Source organism: Bubalus bubalis, chromosome 23 (assembly GCF_019923935.1).
Source record: "Bubalus bubalis isolate 160015118507 breed Murrah chromosome 23, NDDB_SH_1, whole genome shotgun sequence".
In the NCBI taxonomy this organism is placed as follows: Eukaryota; Metazoa; Chordata; class Mammalia; order Artiodactyla; family Bovidae; genus Bubalus; species Bubalus bubalis.
In genome coordinates this window covers 30,805,607-30,822,471 of record NC_059179.1, presented here as the reverse complement: position 1 = coordinate 30,822,471, position 16,865 = coordinate 30,805,607, and the positions used below count along the sequence as shown (strand labels likewise).

Here is a 16,865-nt window from a genome sequence, read left to right as displayed (position 1 = left end):
TTCACAGGTCAAGTGTTGAGTTTGCTTTTTAACATATATGAAAGCTACACCTCATCATTGACTCACCGATTCTTTTCCAGCTCATTGTGTGTAGACCTAAAAGGGAGGGGAAAAAGGGGGGAGAAGAGAGTTAGCCATGTTGTGTTGCTAAGGCTATAAAAAGAGGGGTTAGTTTAGGTATTGCTAAATAAATTCATTGAGTGAATTTAACAATGCAATATATGGACAGACTTCTAGCTATCTCACTCATCAAGAAGTAGTAGTCTATGTTCATTAAGACTTCAGATAGAGCGTTTTCAGTTAACAACTAAATATTTTGAAATTAGAATCTCACTTGTTTTTAATAAAATTAATATGAGCACATGTTCTGTTGCCCACTTCTAGGGTCCTACATTTTACTGGTTTGTAGACATTCTATCAGAAAATTTAATTCAAACATAATCCCATTCTTTTGTTTTTTAAAAAAAAAACAGTGTATGTACTTCCGTGTCTTCTATCTCCATTTACCCAAGTTTTGGCCAGCACAGAAGCTGAAATAGGTTTGCCTTATTGCTAAGCAATACAGACAAATTCAAGCCTCTTTGTGTGTGAAACATAAACCAAAAATGTCATACAAGGAAAAAACAACATCAACAGAAAAGATATATTACTAAAATAAAAAAACACAGTTTTAAAAGACTGGGAGGATATACCTCAAAATGCTAACAATGGTTGTCTTTGTGAGTTTTTTCATTTTACTTACAACTATTTGTTATAATAATATTACTTACCATCTATTGAACAAGTTGAGTGTTTGCTCAACAGTTAACATACATTATCTCATTTTATCCTCCAAGCACCCCTTGTTTTATAAACAAGAATGCTGAGACTCTGAGAGGTAAAAAGACATGATCTTGTCCTAAGAGTTTTAAGTTGCAGCCATGATTTAAGCCCATGTCTTTCTTATTCCAAACCCCAACTTCCTTTTTTTAAAAAAATTAATTAATTTATTTCAAACCCCAATTTCTTAACCACTTAGTGACAAGCAATATTGAAAAGAGACTAAGAGCACGGACTCTAAGGCCAGACTGCCTTGGATCAAATATTGTGTGGCCTTTTAAAAATCTCTTCATTTCTCTGTGCTCAGCTTTATCATCTATGAAACAGGAAAATAACAGTATTTGCCTCATAAGATTGTAATGAGAAATATACATGTTTACACTGAACAACAAAATAAACTCGATCTAAAGTTAACTACTATTAGAATGTCATACTAAATTCTCCTGAACAAACATTTTTACAACAATTTAGCATTAACAATAACAAAATTTTATAAAGAAAAATTTAAGTTCCTATCATCAAAACTGCAAAGAAGGCAATGGCACCCCACTCCAGTACTCTTGCCTGGAAAATCCCATGGACGGAGGACCCTGGTAGGCTGCAGTCCATGGGGTCGCTGTGAGCTGGACATGACTGAGCGACTTCACTTTCACTTTTCACTTTCATGCATTGGAGAAGGAAATGGCAACCCACTCCAGTGTTCTTGCCTGGAGAATCCCAGGGACAGGGGAGCCTGGTGAGCTGTTGTCTATGGGGTCGCAAAGAGTCGGACATGACTGAAGTGACGCAGCAGCAGCAGCATCAAAACTGAAACTTCAGTCATTTAGTGTATTCTGATTAATGTCAAAAGCCTTCAGAATATTTCATTACTGATTACTTTAATCTGATTTATTATTCTAATGGATATTTAATAATCAAATTCCTAAACTTCAACAATATTTTTATTAGTCTCATAATTTGTGGAAATTTTACTCACTGTCTTAGTTCAAGAGCCAAAAGGTTTCTTTGAGTTACTGTCTACTGTCCACCTTTTGCTTTCTTAGCATTATCGTAAGGTCCAAGTGACACATGATGAAAACGACTGATCTTCATTTTCAACAGATTATCTTAATAAGAAAATACCCCTCTCAAAAGAGAGAAATTTAAAAAAATCTCAGGATGCTTTAAGAGTTCAGCCAAATTAATGGCAAGGATATGTACAATTCAGAAGAAGCTATAAAAACAGACTTCTTAGTATAACACAAACTCAGACTTCAAAACTCAATAAATAAATTACATCCAAATCTCTACCACACATAAGTATTTATAAACAGGTTTAAGTTCTTTCTTGTTTGAATGCAATGTCAAACTAAATAAGTTAGAAGAGGTAATAGGTATGTTTTAAAGAGATTTAAAAAAAACATTGTTCAAAATTTGAAAGGGTGATCAATAATAAAATTTCCCCAAAATAAGACATCCCCACTTGGTGAGTAAATTTTGGTTTAATTGCCTTTTACTGAAAAGAAAACTCAGAACAAGTAAAACAAAAACAATGAAATGCTAAAGTAATAAATGAAACAATGTATTTAGAGAGAGGTATTTACCATATACTTATTCCAAACAGCATGGCATCCCACATATGGAGTTAAATGCAGAAGATACATAACCAAAGATAACCAATTGCTGAATTCCAGTATTATATTGAACCTATTATCAAAGCTAGCACCAAAAGAACGTTATCTGAACCACTGCTGTGAACAAAATTAAAACAGCAGGTTCTTCCCACCTCTCTCAGATTTTTATTATTTATCTTCTTCCTAAAAAATATTAAATGAGAGCTAAGAATATGAACTTTTTCACGAAACCAGAAAACACATGCCATACCTAGTTATACCACTAGTAAAATTTAACAAGATTTCCAAATACCAAGAGGCAAAAATGATCACATATATACTAATCTTTATCATATGGCCATGTTCCCGCAACTTAAAAAAAAATCCATCAGTAGTGTTTACTCCTATTTTGATGACATCTTTGCCTCTAATATCAGGTCAACAAATACTGCACGTTTTCAATGTTCAAAACTATCTTAGGCTGCAAGGAATCAAAGACAGTCTCTAGCTGGTAGATTAAGACATATACAAGAATAATTATGTAAAATAAATTAGGCAAAATAAATATACGAAGAAAGGTACAAACTATTCTGGGAGTCTAAAGAAGGCAGTGTTTATTTACAAATGGGGCTCTCAGAAAATGGGGCTTTAGGAAAGGGAGCATTTGGTCTCGGGCTTTTGCTACTACCAGAAACTAGACCTGGTAGGGAGAAGACATTTCAAGTGTGCAAAGGATATAGCAGAAGCAAAACGAGCTGAGTTGTGAAGTCCAAAGCAAAACCACAGAATAAAAATGGAAAAAAAGTTCTGAGTTTAAATATTAGCCCTATCACTCACATTAGCTGTAGAACTTTGAACAAATTATTTAACTTTTCTAGTTAACAGTTTTCTCATTTGTAAAACTGGAGTAACACCACATGCCTTGACTGGGTGGGTTACTCTGAAAATTAGAGAGTAATGTAAAAGCATCAGCATATAGTAAGTATTCAGTAAATGCTAGCTACTGCAAATAGTCTTATTATTTTTAACAAGACTGAAAATATACTACCTAAAACAATGTTAAACATATTACATGGGGCAACAAATTGAGAGTTCTCAGTAACACTTGGATTTGGCCTGGAAACAAACAAACAACAATAATGATTAAAAAAGAAACTAAAGGAAAATATAAGTGTTTTGATCATTTAGTTGACTGTGAGGACTCTAGAAGACTGAAAGCATGATAGAGAGGAAGACGTCTAATACATACATGGAGAAAATAATGATCCAAACAGTGCTGGCAAACAGAGTAGCTGAACACGTCACATCCCAGCACGCGCAGAAGCAACCTTCCTGAGGTTGCTTCCTTGAGCCTATGTGTTCAACCAAGCCTTTCCAATAATATGCCATTAAAATAGTCCATTATGCTAAATTCCCTATAAAGCTGGAATGTTCTGAATAATCCATATGGTCAGCACACTTTTCTTCTCCTAACAAAAATGCACCTCTGAAAGTAAACCCTATGAACTGTCTTCCTTTCAGACACCCTTCCTCTGAATGCTTAACAACTTCCAAGGACAGGAATAAAGACATTTCTATTATTTATCATCAAATCACAGATAATCTTTTTCACAAATAACATCCCTTTAAGAGACATGGTAACACATTCCCTATTTGAATGGGAGTCATTATCTCAACCAGATCTGTGATTTTTCATTGACTACAATACTGCTCTAATACATAAACTTTTAATTCTTTAGGGTGCAGTTTGGTGGCAGTCAATGAAATGAAGCATAGAATTGAAATTGCACAAAATGGTACTGTTTGGCTCAAGACTAGAACCACCACAGAAGGAAAATTAAAGACCCCATTCCCAGAATTAATATTCTCTTTCAACAAAAGAAAAGACCTCTATCTTTGTTAGATTAATGAGCCAACCCCTAATTTGTTAACATTCTCATTTCACTTACTTTCCTATCCTGAAGTGCCTAAGGGATGGTGTCCTCCACACAATGAAAAAAAACACATTCTATGAAGCTAAGTGAGTATTTTCTAACTGTATCCTAAAGCTTATACTTCAGCTCTATTAGAGCAGAGGTCTCCAAAGTATATACCCGAAGGGGGTTGAAAAAGAACTAGCTGAATAGTAAAACTTCTACTTCTGTTTATTCTTCTTCTTCACTTTTATATGTAACCTTAATACTCTGGGATTTATAAAATATTAGTACAGCAATACATGTATAAAATTATGAATACATACAAATATATTAGGTATATTTTTTGCTGCTAGTGGTACGTAAGTGGTCAATAAAGTTTGAAGAACACTATAATAGAAGAAAATCATGCTTACTGCCAATAAAGTAATTATTTCAAAGAGGTAGTTTTATACATTTGTTTCTATCATTTAAAAAAAATGTTTTAAATATTCTTGAAAAACCATTAAAGACAGTAAAACTTTAATACTGTAGATAGGGAAAATGCCTCATAAGAAATGTATTATTTCTTTCTTAACAATAACAAAAACAACCACAATAACTAAGACCATAAAAAAGTGCCTAAAAAGGATGCATAGCAATAACTACAATTAATAACTTACATATCAAAGTTGAATATAAGCATATCTTATGACTCAGCATTCCCCCTTGCAAGCATATACCAATCTAATATATATACACATATACACATATGTTGGTTAAAGGACACAAGAGAATACTCATTCTTTTCATACTAGCCAAAAACTGGAAACTCAAATGTCCATCAACAGTATTGCTGCTGCCTGCTGCCTGCTGCCAAGTCACTTCAGTCGTGTCCGACTCTGTGCGACCCCATGGACGGCAGCCTACCAGACTTCTCCGTCCCTGGGATGCTCCAGGCAAGAACACTGGAGTGGGTTGCCATTTCCTTCTCCAATGCATGAAAGTGGAAAGTGCAAGTTAAGTCACTCAGTCGTGTCTGACTCTTAGCGACCCCATGAACTGCAGCCCACCAGGCTCCTCCATCCATGGGATTTTCCAGGCAAGAGTACTGGAGTGGGGTGCCATTGCCTTCTCCTCAACAGTATTAGGTTGGTACAAATGTAATTACAGTTTCTGACCATTCTGATAAATTTTAAATCATATAACTAGGCTCAAACACATCTTTATTAATCAAAATAGGAACCAATACCATCAACACATTTTTGCCAATGAGAAATAAATTTGTTTATTCCTGTAGCATCAAAATCATGCCTCAGGATTTGACAAACTCTTGGAAAGCATTTTCTGCATCCTTCTGGTTATGAAAGCAGTTTTCCTGAAAAAAGTTGTCGAGATGCTTGAAGAAGTGGTAGTTGATTGGCGAGAGGTCAGGTGAGTAAGGTGGATGAGGCAAAACTTCGTAGCTCAGTTCGCTCAATGTTTGGAGTGTTGGCTGTGCGACTTGCAGGCGGCCTTGCGGTGGAGAAGAATCGGGCCCTTTCAGCTGACCAGTGCCAGGCGGGGGCGTTTTAGTGTCCAGTGCATCCCATCCATTTGCTGAGATACTTCTCAGATGTAGTGGTTTCGCAGGGATTTAGAAAGCTGCAGTGGATCAGACTGCCAGCAGACCACAAAACAGTGACCATGACCATTTTTTAGTGTAAGTTTGGCTTTTGGAAGTGCTTCAGAGCTGCTTCTCAGTCCAGCCACTAAGTTGGTCTTTGATAGTTGTCATATAAAATCCACTTTTCTTTGCACATCACAATCTGGCTGAGAAATGCTTCACTGTTGTGAGTAGAGTAAGAGACGACAACACTTCAAAATGACAATTTTCTTGGTTTGCAGTCAGCTAATGAGACACCCACTTATCGAGCTTTTCCACCTTTCCAATTTGCTTCAAATGCCTAACGACAGTAGAATGACTGCTGCTGAGTTATTTGGCAACTTCTCATGCAGCTGTAAGAGGATCAGCTTCAATGATGGCTCTCAGTTGGTCATTTCTACTTCTGATGGCCAGCCTCTGCACTCCTCATCTTCAAGGCTCTCTTTTCCTTTGCAAAACTTCTTGAACCACCACTGAACTTGATGTTTGTTAGCAGTTCCTGTGCCAAACGTGTTGCTGATATTGTGAGTTGTCTCCTCTACTTTACAACCCATTTTGAACTCAAATAAGAAAATCACTCAAATTTGCTTTTTGCCTAACATAATTTCCATAGTCTAAAATAAATATAAAATAAACAGCAATGTCATTAGCAAAATACATGAAGTGAGAAATGCACATTAAAATGATGCATAACATAATGACATTTATTTAAGAATGTATTCCAATATCAAATGGCAAATTTCAACAATGCAAAACTGCAATTACTTTTGCACCAACCTAACAGAATGGATGAATAAATTTTGGAACATTCATATAATACTATAGAGCACTGATAATGAACAACTCATGCAATAACATGGATGAATTTTCATAATTTCAACACAATGCTGAATGAAAAAAGGCAGACACAAAAATACATACTGCCTAACTCCATTCAAATAAAGTAAAAAACCAGCAAAACTAATGGTATCAAAAAAAGATTGGTGGTTACCTGGGGTAGGGCTGACAGTGAGTCTATAATATCTTATTTCTTCACCTTTGTGAAAATTTATCACGCTATACACTTAGGATTTATATACTCTTCTGTATGTACATTTTCAAAAAAGATGAAAAAATTTAAAAAATAACACATGAATCAAATTGAGTAAAAATCAGTTGTAAGTACTAAAATCATACAGAGTAAGTTCTCTAAGTAGAAATCAGTAACAATAAGATAACTAGGAAAATAGCAGTACTTACAAAATAAGCGACAAATCAAAGAACAAATGACAGAGAAATTAGAAGATATTCTGAACTGAATAATGAAAACAGAACATACTAAAATTTGTTGGATGTATCTAAAACAGTACTTTTAAATATTTAGCATTAAATTCTTCTATTAGTTAAAAAAAAAAAAAGGCTAAAAATCAATGGTCTAAATTCAACCTTTTGTTGCTGTTGCTGCATCACTTCAGTCGTGTCCGACTCTGTGCGACCCCATGGACTGCAGCCTACCAGGCTTCTCCGTCCATGGGATTCTCCAGGCAAGAACACTGGAGTGGGTTGCCATTTCCTTCTCCAATGCATGAAAGTGGAAAGTGAAAGTGAAGTTGCTCAGTCGTGTCTGACTCTTAGCGACCCCATGGACTGCAGCCTACCAGGCTCTTCCGTCCATGGGATTTTCCAGGCAAGAGTATTGGAGTGGGTTGCCATTGCCTTCTCCCAATTCAACCTTGCTGCTGCTAAGTCGCTTCAGTTGTGTCCAACTCTGTGCGACCCCATAGACAGCAGCCCACCAGGCTCCCCCGTCCCTGGGATTCTCCAGGCAAGAACACTGGAGTGGGTTGCCATTTCCTTCTCCAATGCATGAAAGTGGAAAGTGAAAGTGAAGTTGCTCAGTCGTGTCTGACTCTTAGCGACCCCATGGACTGCAGCCTACCAGGCTCTTCCGTCCATGGGATTTTCCAGGCAAGAGTATTGGAGTGGGTTGCCATTGCCTTCTCCCAATTCAACCTTGCTGCTGCTAAGTCGCTTCAGTTGTGTCCAACTCTGTGCGACCCCATAGACAGCAGCCCACCAGGCTCCCCCGTCCCTGGGATTCTCCAGGCAAGAACACTGGAGTGGGTTGCCATTTCCTTCTCCAATGCATGAAAGTGAAAAGTGAAAGTGAAGTCGCTCAGTCCTGTCTGACTCTGAGTGACCCCATGGACTGCAGACTCCCAGGCTCCTCCGTCCATGGGATTTTCCAGGCAAGAGTACTGGAGTGGGGTGCCATTGCCTTCTCCAAATTCAACCTTAAGAAGCTACAAAAAGAAGAGCAAATTAAACCCAGTGAAATACAGGAAGGAAATAAGAAGTTGCAGGTTAAAAAAAAATCACAAAGAAAACAAATTATCTTCAGTTGGATGATAAAGAAATACAATATTCAAAATTTGCAAAGTGCTGCTAAAGCAGTGTTTAGAAAAAAAATGTTTCTAGCTTTAAATCCTTTGGGGTAGGAGGCAGGGGTGGACTACAGAATCAATTCTTCCACCTTTACAAGGTAGAAAAGAACCAAACTAAGCCTACAGAAGGTGAGCAATGGATCTCAGCTGGGGGCTATTTTTCCCACCAGAAGATGATGATCCCACCATGATCTGGTCATGTCTGGAGATATTTTGGGGCTTCCCTGGTGGCTCAGTGGCAAAGAATCAGTGTGCAATGCAGGAGTTGCAGGACATGCAGGTTCAATCACTGGGTTGGGAAGATCCCCTGGAGGAAAGCATGGAAATCCACTCCAGTATCCTTGCCTGGAGAATCCCATGGACAGAGGAGCCTAGTGGGCTACAGTCCATAGGGTCGCAAAGAGTCAGACACAACTGAACCAACTTAGCATGCATGCATGTAAAGAGATATTTATGGTTATCATACCAGGGAGATACTACTGTATTCTGTGAGGAGAGGCCAGGGATGCTGCTAAACTTACAATGATGCTCAAAACAGAATCATTTGGTCTATAATGTCAATAGCACTGGGGTTGAAAAACTCTCAAGTAGAGGAAGAAATAAGAAAGCCAAGAACAAGAATTAACAAAATAAAAGACAGGAAACAAGAGAGAGTATCAATAAAGCCAGGAGTCAATTTAAAAAAAACACACAGTAAAACTGATGAACCTCTTCAAAGATTGATGAAGAAAAAAGGCAAAAATTACCAATAAAAAAAAACCCCAAACAAACCAATTATCAGGGATGAAAGAGAGCACATCACTACAGATCCAACAGACAATAGAGGATAATAAGATACTATTATGAACAGCTTTATGCCAATAAAGTCCACATTGAGACGAAACGGACAAATTTCTTGAAAGATAAAAATTATCAAAACTAACTCAAGAAGAAACAGAAACCATGAATAGTCTTGCATCTATTAAAGAAACTGAATTTATAATAAAAAAAAACCTGCCCACAAAAAACAACCCTCTAAGCCCAGAAGTATTCATTGGTAAATTTTACCAAGCATTTATGGAATAAATCATACTAATTCTACAGGAAGTATTTCAAAAGATAAAGGAAATGGTAACATCTCCCAAATCATCTTGAGGATCATATTACCCTGATATCAAAACCTGACAAATTACACTGAAAAACAAAACCACAGATTACCATTCCCTTGTGAACACAGACACAAAAATTCTTAACAAAATACTAGCACATTTATAGAAACTATCAGTTTTACAATTAAAAAAAAAAAAAAAAGCTTGCCTGGTCTTTGTCTCAACTTCCAAGGACAGAGCTTCTGAACCTTTGAAATTTCCTCAGTTATAGGAATTTCCTCAGTTAGAGCCCTTGGACCACAACTGAGTTTGTGCTAAGGAAATGACTTTAAATCAGGCGTTAGTTATGCCAGAAAGATCAATCATGTAATTAGAGGATTTGGGCTTTAAGCAACTGAGAGCAGCCAACCTCTGGGGAGAAGAGGGTCAGAGAGATGGAGTTCAATCACATGGTCAAGGATTCAATCTATTGTGACTACATAATAATATGGGGAAAAAAAACAAAAACAAACCCCTAGAATCCAAGGTTCAGATGAGCTTACTGGTTGAGGAATACATCAATCTGCCAGAAGGGTAGGGTATTCTGATTCTCTAGGAAGAGGACACAAAAGTTTCATGCCCAGGACTCTCTCAGACCTCACCCTATGCATTTCTTCATTTGGCTGGTCCTGATTCATATTATTTATAATAAAACTTGAAATCATAAGTATAGTACTTTCATGAGTAGTTCTAGTAAACTACTAAACCTGAGGGGAGTGTGGGAACCCATAAATTTGTAGCCAATTGGTCAGAAGTTTGGGTGGCTGGGAACTCTTGAACTCATGTCTGGCATCTGTAGTGAGGTCACTCATGTTGGGGACTGCACCCTTAAACTTGTGGAGTCTGCTAACTAGAGATGGTTAGCAGCAGTATTGCAAAATACACCATGATCAAGTGGGGTTTATTCTAGGACTGCAAGAAGTTTAAGATTCAAAAAACTCAATGTAATTAACCATATTAACAGAATAAAAAAGAAAACCCATAGTATAATCTTAATAGATGAAGAAAAAGCATTTGACAAAATTCATACATCCATTCATGATAAAAACTTTCAGCAAATTAGGAAAGAAAGGAATTTCTTCAACTTGTTAAAAGGCATTTACAAAAAAAACTAGCTATACTCAGTGGTGGAAGAATACATGTTTTCCCATTATCAGAAGCAAGGCAAGGATGTTCCCTCTCATCAGCTTCTATTCAATACTAGAAGTCCTGGCCAATGAAATAAGGCAAGAAAAATAAATGTCATACAGAATGGCAAGGAAGAAGTAAAAATAGCTTTATCGTGCTGTGCTGTCACTTCGGTCATGTACAACTCTTTGTGACCCTGTGGACTGTAGCCCTCCAGGCTCTTCTATCCATGGGAGTCTCCATGGAAGAATACTGGAGTAAACAACATTATATAGTGTATATTTAGAAAATTCTAAGGAATATGCAAATTACTAGAAATAATAAGTGAGTTCAGGAAAGTCAGTTTATAAAGGCCATATACCAAATTCAATTGGTATTTACAATAGCATCAAAGAATATTAATTACTGTAACAAATATTAACTCAACAAAATATGTGCATTACCCATACTATAAAAAACTAAAAAATACTGTTGAATTAAAAAAAAAAAACACCCTAAATAACTGAATAAATGGGGAGATATACCATGTCCACACAACAAAAGAGTCAATGTTGTTCAGATGTGTCAAGTCCCCCCAAATTAATCTATCGATTCAATGCAATCTCAATCAAAACTCCAGTAGGCTTTGTTGTAGAAACTGAAAAGCAGATCTGACAATATATGTGAAAACGGAAAAGACCTACAACAGTAAAAGGAACTTTTGAAAAAGAAGAACCAATTTGGAAGACTTACACTACCTTATTTCATGACTTATTAGAAAGACTACAGCAATTAAGATAGTGTGGCATTGTAGTAAATATAAATATTTAGATCAATGGGACAGAATAGAGAGTCCAGAAATAGATTCACATATATGTGGTCAATTCATTTTTTATGAAGATGCCAAAGCAATTAAATGTAGAAATGCCTTTCCAATAAATGATACTGAAACAACTGGATGGCCATTTGCCGAAAAATGAACTTCAACTCTTACCTTACACCTTCTATAAAAATTTAACTCTAAATTAATCTTAGATCTAAATGTAATACTAATATTATAAAACTGCTAGAATAGAAACATTAAGAGAAAAATTGTATGATGTTGAATTATGCAAAGATTTCTTAATAACAAGCATGTACTTTAGAAGATAAACATGTAAACTGAACTTCATCAAAAAATACAACTTTTGTTTTTCAAAAGACACTATTAAGAAAATGACAAAGGCAAACCACTGAGGAGAAAACATCTGCAAACCACATATGTAATAGAGAACTTGTATCCAGAATTTACAAAGAAATCTTACAACTTAATAAGAAAACAAACAACTCAATAAAATAAAAAGCAAGAGATATGAAAAGATACCTCACCAAAAAAGATATATCAGTGGCAAATAAACACATAACAAAATGTTCAAAATTACTAGGAAAGTGCAAAGTAAAATGGTGAGACACTATGACACACCCACTAGAATGGCTAAAATTTCAAAGACTGACAATACCAAGTGCTATCCAGGATTTGGAGTTACTGGAAGCACCCTACACTGCTAGTTAGAATGGAACATGGTCCAGCCACTTTGGAGAACAGTTTGGTAGTTTCCTTATAAAGTTACATACACGGTTACTATGAGACCCAGAATTCTAGGTAGCTAAGAAAAATGAAAACTCATTTCCACAGAAAGATCTGTTCATAAATGTATACAGCATCTTTTCTTATGATAGCTAAAAACTATACACAACCTAATGTCTATCAACTGGTAAATGATTAAAGTGTGGTAGATTCATACAATGGCCTCAGCAATATAAAGGACTTAACTTTTGAGTCACAGGACAACATGAATGAATTTCAGACAATATTACACCAAGTGAAAGAAGTCAGACACAAAATAGTATATGTATGATTCCACTCATACGAAATTCTAGAAATGGAAAAACTATAGTGACAGAAAACAGATCAGAAAGTGGAGACAGGAAACTGACGACAGGAGCATGAGATAATGATGCTTGAGGTGATAAAAAAAAGTTCTGTATCATAACTGTCTTGGGGGTTTACGACTTTATACACGTCAAGTCACTGAATCATAACCTAAAAATTGAGGAATTTTACTGTATAGAAATTACACTGCAACAAAACATTTTTTTTAAGTTACAAATCTCATCCTGCAATTGGCGCAATACTCTAATCTACCGCAAAGTACTCAAGAATGAGACTAAGACATCATTTACTTATTCCAGAAAACTAATAATAAAAATTACTAGAAAATGCATATTTTTAAAACATAAGTGATTTGGATACTATCTGGACTTTTCATCTACTTAATTTTTTTTTAATTTCTGGCATATGATTAATCTGCTGTCAGTCAAGAGTACAAACAGTCAAATCTTAATCTTCACAACAGGAAGTCAACAGATAACAAGCAGGATAAGTTTATAACTTAGAAATATGAAAGCAAACAGCAGAAGAAACTGTTAAATTATTGGAAGTGGCAGCCTCTAGGAAGCAAAAATTGGATGAGGAGAGATGAGGCAGGGGAATGTTATTTTTCTTTATAATCCAATTAGTATTAACTTTTGTAACTATATACATATACTTTTTTAATATTAAAAATAAATGTAAAATAAAAGATAACAGCTCTCTATTCTTAGTGCCAGAAATTCAGATGCATCTAATATATACTAAAGTTATACAATATTTGTGAAATAATCATTTCTTAGGTTAAAAAAAGCAATAATGGAAACCACAGAGGATTGTGAAGATTAAAAATAACGCTCTTAAATGTATTTTCAAAAGTTCAAACAAGACACTTAAAAAGACAAAACACTAATCATCTAGACTGCTTCAACATTCTAAAAATCCTTTAAAATGGAAAAAATATCAGTGATTTCCTAAATCAGTATTTTAGGAAGGACTCAAGCATGAAGTAAACATTTGATAGATACTTGTTGAAGGAAAAAAAGCCAAGTGGTACCATAATTAATAGCACTACTCATAACAGAAGGCCCATAGATTCTAATTTCCATTGTTAATATACTCCATTCTTTGCTACAGTACTAGAAGCAAACATAGATGTAATACGTGTAGCTATTTCAAAGAACCTTACTGTCTAAAGGAAATATATCACATAAAAAAGTGATTCTCAAAGGGACTAAGGGAGGAGAGGTTGGCAGGAGAGCTGAATTCTTGCTCTGGTTGCAGTAGGAGAGTGGAGGTGACACTCCCCACTCCTTACTGGTTTATTTCAAGTTTGAAAGGAATCACTGCTGTGGAGATCATTTTGTAATGTATGTGTGCCTGTGTGCTCAGTCGCATCCAACTCTTTGTGACCCCATGGACTATAGCCTACCAGGCTTCTCCGTCCATGGAATTTTCCAGGCAAGAATACTGGAGTGGGCTGCCATTTCCTACCCTAGAGGATCTTCCTGACCCAAGGACTGAACTCCTGCATCTCCTTCATTAACAGGGGGATTCTTTACCACTGTGCCAACTGGGGAGCTCTTTGTAATGCATGGAAGTAATAAATCACTATTTTGTACACTAGGAACTAATACAGTATTGTTAGTCAATTATACTTCAAAAAAAAATCAAGCTCATAGAAAAGGAGATCATATTTGTGGTTACCAGAGGCCAGGGGTGAGGGGAGGGATAATTGGATGAAGGCAGTCAAAGGTATAAACTTCCAGTTAGAAGGTAAGTATCAGGGAGGTAACATACAACATACATGAAAGTTGTTAAGACAGTAAATTCTAAGAGTTCTCACCACAAGAAAACAAAAATTCTTTCTGTTTCATTTTGTATCTATATGAGATGAATGTTCCCTAAACTTACTGTGATAATTACTTCATGATGTATATAAGTCAGATTATTAAGTTGTACACCTTAAATCTATATAGTGCTGTATATCAATCATATCTCAATAAAACTGGAAGAAATAAAAAAGGAAACATTGCTTAATATTCATTCATCCATTCCATTGTTAGTTCTTAGCATCTGTAATATGTTCAAGATCCTTCACTATTTTACTGCAATAAATAGGACAGGTAAAGAGGAGAGTGAAAAAGTTGGCTTAAAGCTCAACATTCAGAAAACGAAGATCATGGCATCTGGTCCCATCACTTCTTGGGAAATAGATGGGGAAACAGTGTCAGACTTTATTTTTTGGGGGGCTCCAAAATCACTGCAGATGGTGATTGCAGCCATGAAATTAAAAGACACTTACTCCTTGGAAGGAAAGTTATGACCAACCTAGACAGCATATTCAAAAGCAGAGACATTACTTTGCCAACAAAGGTCCTTCTAGTCAAGGCTATGGTTTTTCCAGTGGTCATGTATGGATGTGAGAGTTGGACTGTGAAGAAAGCTGAGTGCCAAAGAATTGATGCTTTTGAACTGTGGTGTTGGAGAAACCTCTTGAGAGTCCCTTGGACTGCAAGGAGATCCAACCAGTTCTTCCTAAAGGAGATCAGTCCTGGGTGTTCATTGGAAGGACTGATGCTGAAGCTGAAACTCCAATACTTTGGCCACCTCATGCGAAGAGTTGACTCATTGGAAAAGACCCTGATGCTGGGAGGGATTGGGGGCAGGAGGAGAAGGGGACGACAGAGGATGAGATGGCTGGATGGCATCACCGACTCGATGGACATGAGTTTGAGTGAACTCTGGGAGTTGGTGATGGACAGGGATGCCTGGCGTGCTGTGATTCATGGGGTTGCAAAGAGTTGGACACGACTGAGCGACTGAACTGAACTGAATCTTTTTTTCAAGTTTTACTGATACATATTATAAAATTCACACATTTTTAAGTGTTTTTGTAAAAAATCCAATGAGTTTTTGTAAACTTACATATTTGTGTAACCATTACCACAGTCCACTTTTAGAACACTTTTATCACCCCAAAAATGCCCTAATGTCCATTTGCAGACAATCTCCATTCCCACCCCTCATCTACCACTAATCTGCTTCCTGTCTCTATAGTTCTGCCTTACAAATGCAAACTTCATATAATGGAGTAATGCAAATATGTACTTATATATCTGACTTTGTTCACATACTTTTTTTGTGTTTCATCTATTTTGTCATATGTATGAACACTTTTTTTTTTTTATTACTGGGTAGTATTCCACTGTATAATGTACTATATTTTGTTTATCCACTCACTAGCTGAGGGACATTTCAACTGTTTCCAACCTTTGCTGACTATGAATTAATGCCATGACCGTGCATGTTCAAGTCTTCCTGTGGACTCCTGTAGAATAAGAGATCTTCATCTTACAGGACAGTCGCCTTACACTTGTTACACTTTACCATTAACATCCAAGTTATTTTTCACATTTGTAAAATGGTCAACAATATGAAGCACATATCAATACTTAATAAATATTAAATTCCTACTGATATTTAAAATGTTTGTTAAAAGAATAAAAGAAACATGTTTCTCCGCTATTTCTGATAATATGGGTCTTAAAATGTAAAAAACAAAACAAAACACATAATTTTGTCTCCAACGAGTATATCTGTTACAAATAAACTGACAATGAGAATAAAGCTATTAAACATCCCTGGATCCATTTCATACAAAGCAATCAATTAAGCCTAAGTTTTTCTAAAAGTCTTCTCAAAATTATGTCAACATTTGGTTTAAACATTACCTTCAGGTCTACATAATCATGCTCAAAGTATCCAGTCATTCATTTACTTAGTATTTATTGAGTACCTACACTGGAAATATAAGTACTCTAAAATTTCAGTCTCTTCTCTCACATAGCTCACATTCCATCATCCATTTTTTTGTTAAAAGTAAATAAATAAGGCAGGATTTATTAAGAAACTTGCACCTACGCACCATGCCTGGGGCACTACGTTCTTACAGCGTTAGATAAGCACCATGCAGCTCCTAAACCACACGCACATGTATGGCTGTCCTTTTGCTGTCCACCTGAAATCATCACAACATTGTTAATTGGCCATAGTTCAATATAAAATAAAAGTTTTTAAAAAGTGTTTAAATTTTATACAAATAAATCATTCTGTTTTTTTAAACAGTCAGTGGACTAAATACAGTGTTTGGTAAATTCCACTACAATACAGACTGAGCTTTAGGTAAACACCCTCCCCCCTTGCCCAATAAACAATGATTCTATAGAAAAATGAAATTCAAAAACTTCTTTTTGACATATAGCGCTAATTACAGGAATGTAACCTGCCTTACAAAGGACAACTGAGTGGGTAACATGTTAAAATGATAAAATGAAGTACACCAAACCTT

The 16,865-nt window shown here is 36.0% G+C and overlaps 1 protein-coding gene across 3 annotated transcripts in view; it reads right to left on the bottom strand.

Moving 5' to 3' along the window:
* MXI1 (MAX interactor 1, dimerization protein) overlaps positions 1 to 16,865 on the bottom strand; it is a 92,775-nt gene that overhangs the window by 47,121 nt on the left and 28,789 nt on the right. For 2 of the 3 annotated variants that reach the window (XM_006043920.4, XM_006043921.4), the window contains exon 3: positions 67 to 96. The exons of the other annotated variant lie outside the window; for it this stretch is intronic. In XM_006043920.4, the coding sequence (XP_006043982.1) occupies positions 67 to 96 (30 nt within the window). The remainder of the gene's footprint in view (positions 1 to 66; positions 97 to 16,865) is intronic. 3 annotated transcript variants of the gene reach the window in all.